Source organism: Pipistrellus hanaki, assembly GCF_964339955.1.
Source record: "Pipistrellus hanaki genome assembly, chromosome: 1".
Lineage (NCBI taxonomy): Eukaryota > Metazoa > Chordata > Mammalia > Chiroptera > Vespertilionidae > Pipistrellus > Pipistrellus hanaki.
The window spans coordinates 55,530,684-55,550,414 of record NC_140503.1 but is presented as its reverse complement, the minus strand read 5'-3'; the positions used below and the strand labels follow the sequence as shown (position 1 = coordinate 55,550,414).

The following is a 19,731-nucleotide window of genomic DNA, read 5'->3' as shown; positions in this document are numbered from 1 at the left end:
GTTGACTATCAACCAAGAAGCTTGCTCACTGTTCTGGGAAACACCACTTTGCATCCCTTTATTGTGTGTTTAGCAAGTCTTATTCATAAATGTGGGTCAGTGTAGGGCTGGTGTGCAGGTATGTGAGTAAGAGTATAAAAGGCTTAGAGAGTTGGTTCTGAGATTGGGTAGGGGTATTGGTGGGTACCTGTATATGTTTATCAAATGTGGGCAGAAATGTTTGGCCATGTGGAAATGGTAAATGAATGACTTTCTCTCACAGATAGAAGACAGGAGGGCCTTTTGGGATTATGTGAAGATTTGGACCAGAAAGCATTTAGTGATATAACCTGATAATTGAGATAGGAGTTATGTTATGGCATGAGTTATCCAGAAAATTATCACAATTTTCTATTATTCTATGGTTGTTTTTGCTCATTAATGTGCAACTCAAAGATTGGACATCATCATCTTGAATCTCAGTTTCATGGAGGCTCAGGCCAAGTTGGTTGTAATAGTTCTCAAAGGATAATAGTCATATAGAAAGTACTAGGAAATCCATCATTTTATTCTAAAATAAATATCTTTGCAGAAAGGCAAAAACTTAGAAAACGTAAGTCAAATTTATTGAAAGAATTTTGAGTTTTTAAAATTCAACTATCCAAAATCTGAATTGATTCCATTTTTAAAATCCTCACCTAAGTATATGTTTATTGATTTTTCTTTTCTTTTTCTTCTTCTTCTTCTTTTTTTTTTTTTTAAAGAGAGAGAGAGAGAGAGAGAGAGAGAGAGAGAGAGAGAGAGAGAGAGGGAGAGAGAGAGAGAAACATTGATTGGTTGCTTCTCATATGTGCCCTAACCAAGCCTGCAACCTAGGTGTGTGCCCTGACTAGGAATTGAACTGTGTCCTTTCAGTGTATGGGACAACACTCTAACCAAACCACACTGCCCAAGGAAAACTCTGAATTGACTTTAAATTATAATTTTTTTTTAATACCTTTCTATTTTCCACAAAAGATCTGTGGTTGGTATATAATTCTTTAAAGATACCTACATTAGAGTTTTGTTTTTTTTTTAAAGGCACTATTATATTTTTAAAAAGATCTGTTTTCCAATCAAACAATCACCTAATGTTCTAGAAATTCTGAGAGATAAACTTGTCTGGAAAGGGCCATGGAGAAAAAAAGGTTCATGCAGAAGATGGAATTTGAGTGTGGATCTGAATTGCTGATGGTGGGAGATCCGATAATACTTTGGCCTCCACTCCTGCAGGATAACAACGAACTGGAGCTGAGGAGGTCGTTGCCTGGTTTAGACAAGGGGAGCACTCTCCGTGTGCCACAGTTTTCACAGCTCCTCCTACTTCCGAATACTCGAGCCGTTTATCATTGCCCAGCCGAGGTCAGCGTGCCCTTTCCTTGCACACCTGCACAGGTGTTTTCTCCTACTAAATAAACATCTCTCCGGTCCCATGTCTCTGGCAGTAGTAGTTAGGAGATACCAATAAAAATGGGAGAAAAATATTTTGTGTCTGTGGAAGTAAAGGGTACCCCTGTTTGTTTAATATTAAGCACCCAGTTATTTTACTCCTTTCTGTCCCACCTTTCTGGCTCCTATAAGAATTAGATTAAATTGTTTAACACCTGTTTTGACATTACACTCACAGCCAATGAGGATTACTCTAGATTTTTAAGAGGAAGCCTGGCATATTGAAAAGAAAAGGCTCTTTCCTATGCCTGACCTCAGCTTGTGTCCTTGCCTTGCTGGGAGGGAAGAAGGCCCTTCCGAAGGCACAGGACTGCCCATCAACAGAAGGGGAGGAAATGGGAAGGCTTCTTTTTTTCCACTCTGTTGAGATCCTTTTTCCCTCTGTCTTAAGTTTCTGTTAATTGAGGGTATGGCCCATTCATTTAACACAGTGGTTGGGATCCAATACATTTTTGTTCAATTATGAATGGAAAATATGAATATGATTTCAAACACCAATAATTTTCTGTTAATTTGAAAGTCTGACTGCATTTGGAGGTTTTCAATTATCCTTGGTCAGAAGCAAGAAATGGGGATGGTGGACATGAGATAGTCACGGACATGTGAAATGTGTACATGGATGATTTAATATCATATGAAACCACATATTGTTTACTGAATATTGTCTGGTCTACATACTAATAAGAGAAGCTAGAGAGAGACTTCTCAATTAGTTAACAAACAAAACATACCAGTTTACGTAGGAACTTCTTATAGTCTTTTTCAATTTCTAAAGGCTTCTTGGTAGCCTTTGCTTGGAGTCTGATCATGGAACAAAGAAAATCATTAACCAAACTAGTCTTTATACTGACACCAACTAAGACCAACATCTACAGAGTTTAATGTGCCAGGCACTTACCAGGACTTTGCAAATGTTAATTCAATTACACTTGCAACAATCTTATGGAGTAGGTACTACTATTGTTTATCCTGTGTTATCAATGAGGAAACAGCCTCTGGGAGGTCATAGAGCTCACCAGTAGCAGAGGATTAACCCAAGAGGGTGACTAGAGGGTGACTAGAGCCCTCAGTTCCACCCCGGTGCGACACTGCATCCCAGCGTGAGGCGTCCTCCTTGGAGAGATGCTGCACATGGCACTCCCTGAGCTGACCCCTCTCACAGGCCCCAGCACAGACTTGAGGAAGGGTCGGTGGGGAGAGAATAGGAAGAGGGACTGGTAAGAGAAAGACCTGGGGGACAAAGAGAGAGACATGGAAGAGGCAAAAGGGAGAGGGTGCTCACTAGCCTGAGCTCACAGAGAGTGGGAATCCAGGGCTCTCCCATAATTTCTGTCCCTAAGTACTCCCTCAAGAACTATTTAGGAAGGAGATGAGCAGTTGAATCCACAGATCTTTGAATGAGGCAAGAAGCAGAAGTAGCCTAGGCAAGGAAGGGTAGGAACTTGCAACAAGGGAGAAACATTAGTAGCAAGAGAAGCATGAATGAGTGAAAGAAAAATGAAAAAGGGTATAAAGTTATTAACTTCACTGGAAATTTTCAAATGATTCTTCCTCCATGAAATTTGTAGGAAGTAACATTTTCTAAGAATTCCAAATATACTTGCGCAAGCATAGACTTTGGATTGGCAACCCCCTGCAAAGCCTGCTCTAGGTTTCTTCAGTGTTTAGTGCAGGGTCGCCCCGAGGGCACAGTAGGGCCACCTCTTGGGAGCCTCTTGCGTTAGTGCTGTGAGTGATAAATGTCCCCTCGCTCATCTTTGACTTTGCCTCTGCCAATTTTATCGCCTTAACCTCACTTCTTGTTACCCTCTGGGTCTGCCCTTCTCTGTGTTTCTCAAGTATTATGTGCTTACAGTTCGGGTCTCTTCCTCAGAGTCTTATTTACTCCAAAATATCCCTGGGCCCTTTTCCAGTCACACCCTCTTAGAACCTTCGTGACTTGCAAAGAACCTGAGACCCTGGTTCATCTCAGTTGACATCAACCCATCTTCCAGGTCTCTCCTTTGATTTATAACCCCCCATTAAAAAAAATAATAATAACAGCTTTATTGAGATATGTCACATACCATAAAATTTACCCTTTGAAGTTGTACAGTTCAGTGGTTTTTAGGACAGTTGGCCCTTGAACAGCACTGGTGTGGACTGTGCAGGTCTGTTTATACATGGCTTTGATTTTGTGATGGAGGCAGAGGCCAATGGCATCGATCTACACTATTTTGCATGAGGGATGTGAGCCTCTGCAGATTTTGATATTTGCAGGGCTCCTGGGACTCATACCCTGTGGATGCGCAGGGACAACTTAAGCTTTGGAGAGTCATAAGTTATATGTGGAATTTTGGCTGCGTGGTCGTCAGCATTGTTCAAGGGTCAACAGTCTGCTCACTGCTGCAGCCATCACTGCTGCCTGGCCCCTCCTCCAACTGCCTTTCTTCTCCACGAATCCCTCATTGCCGAGGATTACTAGTTGGTGGTGTGCCTGTTGGTTTAACGGACACATGGAATGTATATATCCAAATGAGTATTTTCCCTTCACGGTATCCAACACGTCACTGCATACGAGTAAGGGCATTTGAGAGCCTCCTGCACGTTGCTCTCAAAACCATTCTACACTCTTCCTTATATCCTAGTGGGGAGAAAGCTTGTGCCACATAGATTTGTTTCTTGGGAACTTGTAAATCAGCTCTTACAACTGCGGTGTTACAAAAGGGGGAAAGCTGTCTGATAAGGTTTTGGGGAAAGGTGAGATAAGGTTCTAAAGTAAAGGGTTGTGTGACTAGGTGACTGGCTTTCTAATTCCAGAATGTAGTGTGAAGTGTGGCCGCGTGACTGACGCAGGCTGGTCCCCGAGGACTGCTGGGAGGTTGTGCTCATCGGATGCTCACTTTCGCGCATGCGGGTGTGTTAGAAGAAGAGGGTTAGTTTCAATGCACCTTTCCTATTTATACTCTAACGTATAAGATAAATTCATTGAGCCCAATGTTCTTGCTTTAGTGGGGGACAATGTATGTGTAGGGTAAGCAGCAGGGAAAGAAGGGGGACAAAGAACTAGCTGGGAGAAGACAAGCTAAATAGGTAGGTATGGAATTTACACCTTCCCTTAGACCATGGCGTGTTTATGGGTTTGCTTTTTAAAAACTGTGAGCCTAAGCTCTGTATCTGGTGAGTAAAAGGAGAAGATGATAATGTTAGCAAGTAATTAACTTAGCAGAGTAGGTAATTATGTGGATAAAGGAAGTTAAAGTGTTACTCCAGATAAACTGTTGAATAGAAAATCTCTTTGCAGATATTTGAGTTGGTGTATTTTTACATAATAAAATCATTGTGGTTTTATGTAACACATTTGTTCAATTAAAATGTTTAAACATTACAATGCTGAATAAGAAACAAACCTCTTAAGCTCCTTGTCAATTCTTTCCTGCCGCTCTCTTATGATTCTTATTTCTTCATTACATCTGTGCTTTTCCCTATAAAATCACATATCAGAGTTAAATTTTAAAATAAAGCAAACATTTATTTAAAAGTTATATTTTTATTGATTTCAGAGAGGAAGGGAAAGGGAAAGAGAGAGAGAGAAACATCAATGATGAGAGAGAATCATTGATTGGCTGAGCCCACAACCCGGGCATGTGCCCTTGACTAGAATTGAACCCCAAACCCTTCAGTCCACAGACTGAGGCTCTATCTACTAAGCCAAACTAACTAGGGCTAAAGCAAACATTTCTAGTTGTGAAAGAATGTATCAGCAATGAGCTGACTTTCACGTGTGAGTAAAAGTCCTTTACAAACCAATTCTTCAGCGTCCCCTTCCAGTGCAGGACTCTGTGTGAGGAATCCCCAGCCTTACAAACACCTGCCAAAGGCATCGCTCGCAACACCCACAGGGCCCTCCCACACAGTGTCCATCCTGCTCCTCCCACTGAGCGCAGGAAACTGAAGGGCTCCCTCTCTGTGAATATGGGTGGGAGGGGAACGGCACCATGGGAGCAGCGGCTCAGGCTGTGGGTCTGCTGCTGGGCAGGACCTGGCTGGCTGCTCTCCAGTGACCTCTCTTTGATGTGTTTCCTGAAAAGCACTAGGCACCCGTCCTTTCTCCCAGTGAAGGCAGTAAAACCTCTAGGCAGTGACTTTGACATCACAGGAGAATTGGATCCTGCCAATTTGTTCTTATAAAAATTGATGGACATCCTCTCATTAAGCAGTTTCTAGCTTCCTGGCACATAAGAATACTGTGGCTGGCCATGAGTAATCACTGTAATTAAGTGGTTAAAACACACACACACACATTTCAGAAAAGACCTCCCTGCCTTGCTTTCCTCAATACCACCCCCGCTGCCACCCAGCTCCAGGGACCTCCTTCTAGTGAAGACAACTTTTCTGCTCTGCTCCCAGGGCGTCTTTAAACGGACAGTGATCCAATTCCCTGGTCGCCGGAGCTCTCTGCTGCCTCTCCCTGTCGGGGTGCATCCCCCAATCACACCACAGCCCAGCTTCCTTCTTCAACCCCTGACACTGCGTGAGAAATCCCCAGCGCACCCCCTCTTACAAACACCTGCCAAAGGCATCACTCGCAACGCCTGAGTATGTGCTGGATCTGCTGCTCCCACAGGGCCCTCCCACTCGGTGTCCATCCTGCTCCACGGGCTCAAAGCGCATCCTCAACACTTACCTGGAAAGAACCTCCGAGTTATAAGATGCTCAGAAGGAGCTCAGTGGAGATGGTTTCTAAGATCACTTCCAGCTCTAAAAGAGTCAATTTTATATTTAGCAATAGTATGGCATCAACTTACATTATAAAATCCCTTTGGTTCTTTGCAAATTGTCTGTTTGCCTCCTTTATAATATCATGGTAAGTTGGAGCAGGAGGTGTGATAAGATCATGGTTAAGGAAAGATTTCCAATTGGGAACATCCAGGAGAGATAAACAGTATCTTTAGTGGGGGGACAAAAAGGGGTCTGGCCTGGCTTCCGGCATGAGGGGTCTCAAGTGTAATTGAATGTTGGGTCTGGAGTGATACTGAGAGGACTGAAAGAAGACAAGACCCACTGACCACTTCAAACTTGTGTCCTATTATCTGGACCACACCAACCACAGTGTGCTAGAACTTAACAGTCACATAAATCCTGTAATTACCGTTTTTTAAATGGTGGGTTTTTTGTTTGTTTGTTTTTGTTTTGGTGTGCTTCAAAAGCAGCAATTTGTTAAATGTAAATATTAAAAATATACCAAAATTTCTGTAATCCTATTTATACAATTTTTTCATTTCATTTTAAAATTAAATTATTGGGATGACATTGTTTAGTACAATGATATGGGTTTCAATCATACAATCCTATGATACATCACTTATATACTGCATGTGTGTTTACCCGAAGTCAAACCTCTTCATTTCTATGTGTGCCGAGAACCTCAAAGTCTCTCGACCTCTGAGAAGCTCTGGAGTGACGGTAGCATGTGTCAGCTGCCTCCCTCAGCCTGAGCTTGGCGAACTGCACGAAGAAAGATGTTAATCAGAGCCCCGCCGCAGTGGCTCAGTGGGTTGAGCACCATCCCATTCACCCAAAGGCTGCCAGTCAGATTCCTGGTCAGCGCATGTAACTGAGTGGTAGGTTTGATCCCTGGTTGGGGCATGCACAGAAGGTAACCGATGGATATTTCTCACTCTCTCTCCCTGTCTCTTTCTAAGCATGTCCTTGGGTGAGGATTTAAAAAAAGAAAGATGGTAAGCAAGTGGTGTAAGTGTGCTGTTAATGAGGCTGGGGCTTTTGTCCCGTCTGTTTCTGGTACAGCCTATGGCTGTGTCCCTTGGCCTCTTGTGAACCCAGGTCTGTGTCTGGCACACTTCTCTTCTGAAGAAGCAATTGGAAAATGACTCAACGCGGCAGCCCTCACCTGTGTGATGACCTTAGGCTCGTCAATAATGAAGAGTTCTTAACTCTCTGCGGTTTCCAAGACACGGGACAACGCTGTCCTCACTCCCTACTCCTCATCCCTAAGCACACTGCAATAATACTTTGATTTTTCTCTGAATGCAATTTGCTCATTTAAAACATTTATGCTCAATTTTAAGGCCTTCCTAGATGCTAATTTTGATCTTATTTATCTGGTATAAGAAAGGCCCAGGGGACTTTCCCATGTGTTCTGGTCACACTGTACTCATTTCTTTATCTTCAGGGCTGTCCTGAGTGACATTACTAGAGTAAGTACCTATATGAACTGCAGTTTTTTTCCTCGATGTGAATCAAGTCCTAGTGGTAAAATTTCAAAATAAATCTTCCTAAGGCTGAATCCACATTACTTTCAAACTTGGGCTTTGAGATGTCTTTCTGCATAAGAAATACATTTGATTATTCAATGAATAACAAGATTAAGGATGTAGTAATCCTCAAATTTAAAAGGGAAGTAGTGGAAGCCTCACTTTAAATAATGAAAGCAGATTAAAAAAAAAACCCAAGCTTTAAAAATCTACTCAGCTGGAACCGGTTTGGCTCAGTGGATAGAGCGTCAGTATGTACCTTGGTTGCGGGCACATCCCCAGTAGGGGGTGTGCAAGAGGCAGCTGATCAATGATTCTCTCTCATCGATGTTTCTAACTCTCTATCCCTCTCTCTTCCTCTCTGTGAAAAATCAATAACATATATTAAAAAAAAAAATCTACTCATTTAAACATGTTTCAGCAAAACAAAGGATATTATTGTAAGAATACAGCAGCAGCATTAATGATTACATTAATCAAAAGAAAACAATTTTCCCATAATCCTACTTTCCAAACAGTGAAATATTTTTAATTTTCTAAGTATCTCTCCATCTGTCATATGCAAATATGTATTTTACCTTATTGTTATGGTGTGGTTGCTTTCTTTACCAAATATAGTATAAAAATTCCCCCCACACATCTCGGTTTTGTCCTAATTATTTTAATGTTTGCAAAAGATTTCATTGGGTATACCTACCAGATGGGTTCTATTGCCATAATTATTGTGACCATGGTGCAAACATTGCTGAGTTTTCTTACATGAAATTACCAACTTCTCTCTTCTCCATGTGTGTTCCAATATGACTCCTCTCCCAGAACCTCAAGATTCTAGCCAGGGAGAACTGTCTCTCTCCTCACTCAGCTCCCTCTCAATTCTGGCCCAGGTCTTGCTTAGCTTGGGACTGGTGTGATGCACATGGTAGAAAGGAGGCAGTGGTTCCGCTCATTACATCAGCACAAAGCCTGCAGTCTGTTTTGCCTGATACCCACCTTTAGTTTCTTCCTACATGTCGCAGACTGTAAGAAAGTCCAACCACGCTAGAAGGCTCAGCAATCTTCCTCTAACAAGTGATACCTGTTCATCCAGACTACCTTTAATGCCTGCCTTCCTCCCCCTGCTGCACATGTCACTGAAAGTCTAAGTAAGATCTTCCCTGAGTAAAAGTCACAGAAAACTGGATATCATTCTTCTTACTGAATACCTAGCACAACCAATGACACACTTTTTCCTAAAATGTTGATGGTCTCCAGCTGCTGAGATTTAATTTGCATGCAGCTATTTCCTGCTAATATTTAACTTCTCCCTCAAGTGCCTATTAGAATTTCAAAGACTTTATTCTTTTTTTTAAAATATATTTTATTGATTTTTCACAGAGAGGAAGGGAAAGGGATAGAGAGCTAGAAATGTCGATGAGAGAGAAACATCGACCAGCTGCCTCTTGCACACCCCAACCGGGGATGTGCCCTCAATCAATGTACATGCCCTTGACCAGAATCGAACCTGGGACCTTTCAGTACGCAGACCAACGCTTTACCACTGAGCCAAACTGGTTTTGGCTCAAAGACTTTATTCTTCTACAAAGTTATATTGTGCTCTTGATCATAGTTTTAAGTAGTTGTGAGCAGGCTGATATGTTTGTCACTGTAATAGGATTTTTTTTTTCATTGCAAATTCATTATATACTTACTACTGGTATTGAGACAAAGAACTTTGTTTTATTATAAATTATTAATTTTGAATATATGTCATTATTGAAATGAACTGGATATGCATTCTTTAAAAAGTCATTCTCATTGTCCACAAAATTGGGCCACAGTTGTACATTTGTGTTGTGTAATGAGGTTTTGAGCTGTATAATGTTGGTGTTGACTAACATTTGAGCATTTTCTTGCACTATTTAGTGGTGATGGTTTTCAGTAGACTTCTGTTAATTAATGTTTGTTAATATCCTAATTTTTATTCCCTCAGATACTTAAGGCCATCAATGTTTCCCAACTGTAGAAAAATAGAGTACTCAAAGCTTATAAATTATGATGAATGGGTATATTCTGTTCCTTGGGGATGACTGTGGCAACATGTTTTCCAATTGCACTGTTTGAATAGACCTCACACTTATTTTCTCAGGCGCTGTTACATGGGGGTTACATGGCAAGCCACTAAATGGATAAGGAGCCATTTGGGTACAAATAAAATGGTCTTGTACACAACAGTGTGGTTGGGATGTGACAAACTAAGACCTGGAGACATCCTTGTGGCCTCATTTCAGACTCTGGGGTCTTTGATCTCCGTTTTGAATCACAGAGAGAAACAAGGAACCTTAGAAATCCTGGGGTCCCATTTGACTACATTATAGATGAAGAAACTACGGCTCTGGAAGGGAAGTACCTTGTCTTTGAGAGCTTGTGTGTGTGGGGGACTCAAGAAAAGAATGTCTCGGTGTGATCTTTGCTCCTGTCTGCCAAAAGTATTGTTCTAGAAGGAGGCTGCACATGATGCGCTTGTATAAAAGGAGCCTAAGCTTCAAGCAGTGGCCAGAATCTTCTTTAAACACCAAAATTCATTTAATTCTTAATCCCAATAACTTATTAGCATGTGGCCCAAACTGATTTTAAAGAAGTTATATTCTGCTTAATGTCTACCTTTACTTACACTTGAAATAGTTTTGTTATTAGAGAAATGGATGGATGGTCTTTCTCCATTGCTAGTGGGAGTGGGGCTCTTGAGGTGCTGTGGGAGTGAGCATTTCCAGAGGCCCGATGGAAGGATGGGTGCGGTAGAAAGTTTTATCTGCATGGAATTACATTTCTGGGTTTGCCAAGTCCCCTTTCCCTTAATCAGTACTTGAAGGTGTGCAGCTGGGGATTCAGAAAAACTAGAAGCAAAGCCAGTGTCCAGAGTTTCCATTCCATGGTGGAGCTGGGTCTGATACAGTATCAGGCTAGTTGCAGTCCATTGGTCCATTGTGTGGGGTCCACGTGGCTCTGAGCAAGAGTGTGAGAGTCCTGTGGGCCAGGAGTCAAGCTGGAGCAAATAGGAGCCAAGAGGCAAAAGTAAAAACTCCTTTGCTTAGGAGCTTATTTATCTCAAATATTCCCACATTTGCAGTGGCCATGCCTACTTGGGCCAATGACCTGTTTCCAAGTGTGACTGACAGGCAAGAACCTTCCTTATTCCACCCAGACTTTACTGGGCATGCGTCCATTCTTCGTCTCTCCTTTGCTCCTTTCCAGTTATTCATAACTAAGTTATTACAACGATATCAGCTTCATGTTAGACTTGCAGGAGTGTCTAACATCCACAGCATAGCCATGTATCCCCCCCCAACCAAAAAAAAAAAAAAGATAACTAGGCATATGTGCCTTATTCTATGGGAGATAGAATCACTATTGAAATCTCACGCAGATTCTACATGGCCTGGTGTTATGTGTAAAAAAGGGTTACTGTCTTAGTAAGTTTCACTATTTGACACATCATTAGCAGCCGTTTTGTAGCATAGTCTAGAAATTTGAGGAAACAGGGCCACTGGAAATGTTAACACAGACTTAGCTAAAAGCATTCCACAAACTCGCCAGGACTTTTACTAGGCGTTAAGACACGAAAATGAGTTAGACATGGTGTTTAGTTTTAAGGAGCTAATAGGAATGAGAAAAGACATGGGGCAGTTTTTGAAGCAGAAGACAAAAGAACCATTAAAAAAAATATAGAAATAAAGACTATAAAAGTCTAGCAATCTGTTCTTTCGTGCTGGACTATCTCCAATTGGGTAAGGGCGCTCCTCGGGGCTAGCCCGGTGTCTGGTGCAGGACTCTGTCACGATGGCCCTGCTTCTGGTCTTTGCTACTGGATTGCGTGGCGCCCTCACACCTGTCCCAGTGCTGGAGCAGCAGGGTCCCTGGAGGGGCTTCCTGCTCTTCGCCTCCTGCACGGGCTTCTCGTTGATAGCTCCACGCAGTCAAGTTCTAGATTTAGATTCTATCTGGAGCAGTCTAGTCACCATCAGGAAATTCATTGTTGTTATATTGTTTAAGAAGTCAATGAAGTATGATATATCTTTAGGGAAATTTTTCATTAAAATGGTTTAACATAAAACATTCTGGTGTTGCCTATGGTCAGCACTAGCTATCTGGGAAATCTAGTTATGGGCAGCAGTTCACTCCCTGCTAAGGCTGGATAAACAAATGGGTGAGTTACAGCGATCCTACTATTTCTATAATTTATGTCCTTCAACCACACAGCTTCAAGGGTTGCTTGGAGGGACTTCAATCATCCTCATTATTAGCCTCAACTCCCCTTTCCCCCCACAAAGCCATTCTAAAGAAACACATAAACTTTGGGTTTGCTGCGCAAATTCAGGTTTGAGACAAGCTCCCCAGTTCCCTGCTTGTAACTGGATTGAATATATAAGTCCCTCCTCTACAGACAGAAATTCTTGACCTCCCCCCCATTGGATTATTGGTAATAAAACTGAGAATACAAGTAAAGCAAACACTCAAAAGAGCCGATTTGGCTTTTCCTTAAATACGTAGGATTTTGGCTCTAGGCTGGGATAGAATTTCCACTCTGATATCCTGGAGCACCTCACAGAATCTCGCGGAGTCAGGAGCCGGCAGATATTTTTATGGGGTGAGTGCAGAGTAACAGTGCTGGTTGGGTGAAAATAATTATAATCACTTTTTATATTTTTAAGAGGTATTTCTTTTTAGGCCTAAATGCTAAGCTTTCAAAAGTACTGGCTTTTCCAACTGATTTTTAAAAATTGACCAATAGTGAGTATAGCAAGAATTCCCATTTTCTTTCAACATTTGAAGATTTTGAAAATGAAAATTTCCTCTCTTATTTGATACAAATTGGGCTTTACCACATTTATACCAAATTTAAAAAATAACCCTAAACTATTACTAACTCTCCAGGATGAAAACCCTTCCTGCTTCCTCTCTGATTTTTCCATTGAGACATGTTTATAATCAAAGTCCAAATTGTGGCTAAAGGATTGATACAACCCACTCCCTGGAAGCTGATTACTCATGGCAACTAAAGTCTATTTATTTCATTAGTTAGTTTAATAACAAGTTTACTGAATTGTGGTTTGTGCCTTGTGTATTAAAAGAAAAGAAAAGGAAAGAAGAACACTAACTAGAATTTAAACTGAGTGAGTAAGAAAAAAAAAAAAAAAAGCCCGGATCTTACAAGCAATTTTGCAATTGTCTCTGGCTCAAGGTGGCTGCAAAATGCTTATGATCCACATGTACATAGTTACTCATGTAAAACAAGCCCCTTTCCTCAAGTTCTTAAACAAATGTTCATTCTCCCACTCCCCCACACCACTTTTTTTTTTTTTTTTTAAACTTGGTCCCTACTCTTAACTGGCAGAGCTTGTGAAAGGAAGAAACTTAGCAACTTACTCAACAGAGTTCAGAATAGCTTCAATTAAAAGTCAACTAAAAATAAAAACCTTACTTTCTCTTCTAAGAGCAAAATTTAAATACTTCATGTACTCTTTATCCTATTATGTGTCCATGATGTTTCTCTGCTTATAAAGTTACTTTATTAAGTAAGTCAAATGTATTTTTAATAGTTTAAAATCTGGTCCTTTAAAGGAATCTTTGAGAGCCCAGCAGGAGAGTTATTAGGTTATTATGGGTTGTGAGTACTTTAAGTATCACTAGTATAACTCATGAAATGAATTTTTCCTTTTATTTAATTTTATTAATTTAAATATAAGTTTAAGTAGGCACCTATGGTTAGTAACTACTATATTGGATGGTGTAACTTTGAATGATAAAAAACACATAGTAAATACCTAACTATATGTACATATTTATATTTCTTTAAAGTTTGCTCTAAATATTGTATATTGCCATTTTGAACAACATGTAAAATTTGATCAAATGGATCAAAATCTTGGTTTTCTAAACTATCTAGTCAGAAGCTATCCGAATAGAAGAATAATGAGAAAAAGGAAACTGCCTTTTATGAGCTAGTCCCCCCAAACAGACTACACAGTAAGAACCAATGATCCATCCCTTACAACAAGTTATGCTCAGAATCCTGGTCAGACATTGTGACTTGCCTTCTTCATAGACCATCTTTGACCTTGAGGGGGTCTTTTTGCATCTTTGCCTTCTATAATTCCTAAAACTCGGGCAACTTTTCCCTTCATTTCTTCAGAGTGGGTTACCTCAGAGCATCTATGTCTTTTCCTTTCTGACAGCACTCCCTGGTACATGAGAGCCAAAGACACAGTGAGCTGACCTCCTTATAACCCTCGATAGACATCAAGATTAACATTACCAGGCACCCCTTCTACTTCAGTGCAGTTCTGTGCTTCTGGTTGTTAGTTTGACTCTAGTTTCCCAAACTCTATTACCTCTTCTCTTTGTCTCACCCTTCTGGTGAGATTTCCCCAAGTCTTAATACCAAATTATGTCAACAAATGTAATGACATGGAATAGTAGCAAAGGATCCTTTTTCTCACCCAACTAGCATGGCTCAGTGGTTGAACATCAACCTATGAACCAGGAAGTCAACTTATGAAACAGGAAGTCATGCCAAGTTGAGGGCTTGATCCCCAGTGTGGGGTCATGCAGGAGGCAGCCCATCAATGATTCTCCCTCATCATTGACGTTTCTATCTCTCGCTCCTCTCTCTTCTCCTCTGAAATCAATAAAAATATATTTAAAAAACACACAACAGCCAAAACTGGTTTGGCTCAGTGGATAGAGCGTCAGCCTGCGGACTGAAAGGTCCCGGGTTCGATTCCAGTCAGGGCATGTACCTTGGTTGCAGGCGCATCCCCAGTGGGGGGTGTGCAGGAGGCAGCTGATCGATGTTTCTCTCTCATCAATGTTTCTGACTCTCTGTCCCTCTCCCTACCTCTCTGTAAAAAATCAATAAAATATTGGATCGGCAGCTAAGTAATTGCGGGTTTCACACATATATGGCTTCAGTTGAATTTTTAGGTTTGCAGACGCAGTACAAATGTAAAACACATTTTGTTATTTGATAGTTGGCTATTCAGCTGTTAATCAGTAAAAAAAGTTTTTTGATCTGTTTTGTAATTTTCGTTTGGCGTTCGTTGAAAAATGGAAAATCAAAAGGAACATTTTCGTCATATTTTGCTTTTTTATTTCTGCAAAGGGAAAAACGCATCGCAAGCTCATAAAAAGTTATGTGCTGTTTATGGTGACGAAGCCTTAAAAGAACGGCAGTGTCAAAATTGGTTTGCCAAATTTCGTTCTGGTGATTTTTCACTCAAAGATGAAAAACGCTCTGGTCGTCCAGTTGAAGTTGATGACGCCCTAATCAAAGCAATAATCAATTCGGACTGTCACAGTACAACACGTGAGATTGCAGAGAAGCTTCATGTATCACATACATGCATTGAAAATCACTTAAAACAACTTGGCTATGTTCAAAAACTCGATACATGGGTTCCTCACGAACTGAAAGAATCACAGTTAACGCAACGCATTAGCAGCTGCGATTTGCTAAAGAAACGTAATGAAAATGATCCATTTTTAAAACAACTGATAACTGGCGATGAAAAATGGGTTGTTTACAACAATATCAAGCAGAAAAGATCGTGGAGCAGGCCAGGTGAACCAACTCAAACAACATCAAAAGCTGATATTCATCAAAAGAAGGTTTTGTTATCAGTTTGGTGGGATTACAAAGGAATTGTCTACTTTGAACTCTTACCACCCAACCGAACGATCAATTCTGATGTCTACATTGAACAACTAACGAAATTAAACAATGCAGTTGAAGAAAAGTGGCCCGAATTGACAAATCGAAAAGGTGTTGTATTCCATCATGACAATGCAAGGCCACACACATCTTTGGTCACTCGGCAAAAATTAATGGAGCTTGGTTGGGATGTTTTGCCACATCCACCATATAGTCCTGACCTTGCACCATCTGATTACTTTTTGTTTCGATCTTTACAAAACTCCTTGGATGGTAAAAATTTCAATAATGATGATGATGTCAAATCGTACTTGATTCAGTTTTTTGCTAATAAAATCCAGAAGTTTTTTGAACGTGGGATTATGATGCTGCCTGAAAGATGGCAAAAGGTCATTGATCAAAATGGGCAATACATTACAGAATAAAGTTATTTAGTTCCATGAAAAAATTGTCTTTGATTTTTTTTAAAATCCGCAATTACTTAGTTGCCGACCCAATATATTTAATAAAATAAAAAATAAAAAAATAAAAAGCACACAACAATTCCTTTTCTCCATAGAGAAAAGTAACCTGTAACCCCCTTTGCATTTTCTCCCAGACTAAGCCTCTGTCCAAGACAGCCTTGCGCAGTCCCGCAAGTATTTCATTTGTGTTTCAATTGTTGCTCTGATTCCAAAGTAAGCAAAAAATTATATCCATTTCTCACTAGATTTCACCCATTTCCAGGCATAGTAAGTCTGTTTCCCCAGCCCTCTACAGGTGTCATCTTTCTTAAAGGCCATTGAGCAGTTTTTAGATACTGAGGAGAGGGGAAGAACAGGAAGCTTGGGAAGAAAGTTAGAGAGAGGCAATATCTTAAGCAGAGCTGACAAGGGTTTTTAGGATATATTTTCACAAGTGGGATTGATGAGTCAAATGGAAGTTCCATTTTTAATTTCTTGAGGAAACTCCATACTGTTTTCCATAGTGAACGCACCAGTTTGCATTCCCACCAACAGTGAACTATTGTTCCCTTTTCTCCACATCCTAACAAGCACTTGTTGTTTGTTGATTTTTTATGATAGCAATTCTGACAGGTGTGAGGTGATATCTCATTGTGGTTTTAAGTTCTCTGATGATTAGTATCTTTGATGATTTTTAAAAACATATCTCTTGGCCATTTGTATTTCTCTTTGGAGAAATGTCTATTCAGATCTTCTACCCATTTTTTAATTAGATTGATTGAGGAAGAGCTTTTTCTTTGCTATTAATTTGTAGGAGTTCATTTTATGTTTTTGCTATAACCCCTTATCAGATATATGATTTGAAAATATTTTCTTTCATTCCATAGATTGCTTTTTCATTTTGTTGATAGTTTCCTTTTTAATGGAGAAGCTTTTTCGTTTGATTAGGTCTTACTAATTTTTGCTTTCGTTACTTGTGCTTTTGGTGTCATATCCAAAAAGCTGTCATCAAGACCAACATCAATGAGCTTTTCTTTTCTTTACTTTTAATTATTACAGTTGTTCCTCTTTTTTCCCCTATAGCACCCTCTACCCGGTTCCCACACCATCCCTGCCCTTACCCCCCACCTCACTGTCCTCATCCATAGGTGTATGATTTTTTGTCATCTTTCCTGCACCTCCCACATCCCTTACTCCCTGAGGATTGTCAGTCAACTCCCTTTCTATACCCTGATTCTATTATATTCACCAGATTATTCCGTTCATCAGATTTTTATTTTTTTATTTACTTATTTTTTAAATTAAGGTATTATATGTGTACATATCTTTCCATTGCCCCCTGTCCCCACGCCCATACATGCCCCCCCCCCAATCCCCCAGAGTTTTTCATCCATTGGTTTTGCTTATATGCATGCATACAAGTCCTTTGGTTGAGCTCTTATCTCCCCCATATCTCCCTGTCCTCCCCGCTGTAATTTGACAGCCTGCTTGTTGCTTTACTGTCTCTATATCTATCTTTTGGTTCATCAGTTTATAATGTTCTTTATTATCCATAAATGAGTGAGGTCATGTGGTGTTTCTCTTTCATTGACTGGCTTATTTCACTCAGCATGATGTTCTCCAATTACATCCAGGTTGCTGCAAGTGCAAATGATAAGAATTCCTTCTTTTTTATGGCAGCATAGTATTCCATTGTATAGATGTACCATGGTTTTTTGATCCAATCATCTGCTGACGGGCACCTAGGCTGTTTCCAAATCCTAGCTGTTGTAAATTGTGCTGCTATGAACATAGGGGTGCATATTTCCTTTCTGATTGGTGTTTCTGGTTTCTTAGGATATATTCCTAGGAGTGGGATTACTGGATTGAATGGGAGTTCCATTTTCAGTTTTTTGAGGAAACTCCATACTGTTCTCCATAGTGGTTGCACCAGTCTGCATTCCCACCAGCAGTGCATGAGGGTTTTCTCCGCAACCTCGCCAACACTTGTCTTTTGTTGATTTGTTGATGTGAGCCATTTTCACAGGTGTGAGATGGTACTGCATTGTTGTTTTCATTCATCAGATTTTTAATTCACTTGATTTTTAGATTCACTTGTTGGTAGATATGTATTTGTTGTTCATATTTTTATCTTTACCTTTTTCTTCTTCTTCCTCTTCTTACAGAATACCTTTCAGCATTTCATATAATACTGGTCTGGCTGTGATGAACTCCTTTAGCTTTATCTTATCTGTGAAGCTCTTTATCTGCCCTTCAATTCTGAATGATAGCTTTTCGGGGTAGAGTAATCTTGGTTGTAGGTTCTTGCTATTCATCACTTTGAATATTTCTTGCCACTCTTGTCTGGCCTGCTTAGTTTCTGTTGAGAAATCAGCTGACAATGGTATGGGTGCTCCCTTGTAAGTAACGAACTCTTTTTCTCTTGCTGCTTTTAATAATCTCTCTTTGTCTTTTGCTCTTGGCATTTTAATTATGATGTGTCTTGGTGTGGCCCTCTTTGGATTCCTTTTTTTGTTTTTGTTTTTTGTTTTGTTTTTTGTTTTTGTTTTTTTGTTCTCTGCACTTCCTGAACTTGTAAGTCTATTTCTTCACCAGGTAGGGGAAGTTTTCTGTCATTATTTCTTCAAATAGGTTTTCAGTATCTTACTCTTTCTCTTTTTCTGGCACTCATATAATTTGGATGTTGGTATGCTTAAAGTTGTCCCAGAGGCTCCTTACACTATCTTCATATTTTTGGATTCTTTTTTCTTTAAGCTTTTATGGTTGGGTTTTTTTTGCTACTTTGTATTTCATTTCAAATCTTTGACTTGATTCTTGCAAGCCTCTAGTCTGCTGTTGGATTTTTGTATATTATTCTTTATTTCAGTCAGTGTATGCTTAATTTCTAATTGGTCCTTTTTCATATCCTCAAGGATCTCACTAAATTTTTCAGCCTTTTCTAGAAAATTCTTGAAAAACCTTATAACCATGGTTTTGAACTCTATATTTGCTTTTCTCCATTTCTTTAATTTGTGATGTGTTTCTTTGTCTCCACATTTTGGCTGCTTCCCTGAGATGATAGAGTGGTTTTGTGTGCTAGGTGTCCTATAGGGCCCAGTGGCTCAGCTTTCCCATTTACCTGATGTGTTCACTCTTGGTGCACCCCTTTGTGGGCTGTGTGCACAATCTTGTTGTAGTTAAGCCTTGATTGTTGTTTGTATCACTGGGAGGAATTGACCTCCAGGCCAATTGGCTGTGAGGATCAGTTGTGTCTATGATGGGAGAACTTCTGTGCTGGAGACACCCTTATTGGGCAAGACTTGCTTCAGTGGGGCTTTGGTGCTCATTGAATCTGCCTCTTGAGTGTGTCCCTTATGGATCTAAGGAGTTGTAATCTGGATGGTCCTACTCTGACCCCTGGGCACACTGGCTCTAGGATCTCCATGGAGGTGTTAATTTAGTCTCTGCCTTAGGCCACAAAGCAGGAGCTACTAAGAGATCTGCAGATTCCTCTTTTTTGTTTGGGTTTTAAAGGTGCCAAGATGAGGCCCAGCTGTGTAGCTGTGTAGCAATGCAAGGTGCTGTGGGGCCTTGGGGCTTCTTTTGGAAGTTCTGGGTCTTTCTGACTCAGCTACAGTTTGTTAGGTAAGTTTAGATTTCAAAGGACCAGGGCATTCATATGCAAAAGCCTCTGCGCACAGCTTGAATGGCGAGGAGTCTCAGGGCGGAGCAAACAGCAATGGCTTCCCATCATCCCTGCTCTATGAGGGCCCCCCCCCGCTGCCCCCAGATCTCAGTGTCCCTCGATAATTACTGCAAGCACCTCTGAGAGAAATCCGCCCTCGAGTTCTGTCTGCTGCCAGACAGTCCAGTTTTTCCCCATGTAAGTCTGAGTCCCAAG

General features: G+C 40.5%; 1 protein-coding gene across 1 annotated transcript in view; it reads right to left on the bottom strand.

Annotated features, from left to right (window-relative positions):
* FAM227B (family with sequence similarity 227 member B) overlaps nucleotides 1-19,731 on the bottom strand; it is a 193,735-nt gene that overhangs the window by 1,704 nt on the left and 172,300 nt on the right. The window contains exons 13-15 of the mRNA XM_084898380.1: nucleotides 6,255-6,332; nucleotides 4,857-4,931; nucleotides 2,199-2,268 (exon numbers count right to left, since the gene is read on the bottom strand). Of these exons, the coding sequence (XP_084754506.1) occupies nucleotides 2,199-2,268; nucleotides 4,857-4,931; nucleotides 6,255-6,332 (223 nt within the window). The remainder of the gene's footprint in view (nucleotides 1-2,198; nucleotides 2,269-4,856; nucleotides 4,932-6,254; nucleotides 6,333-19,731) is intronic.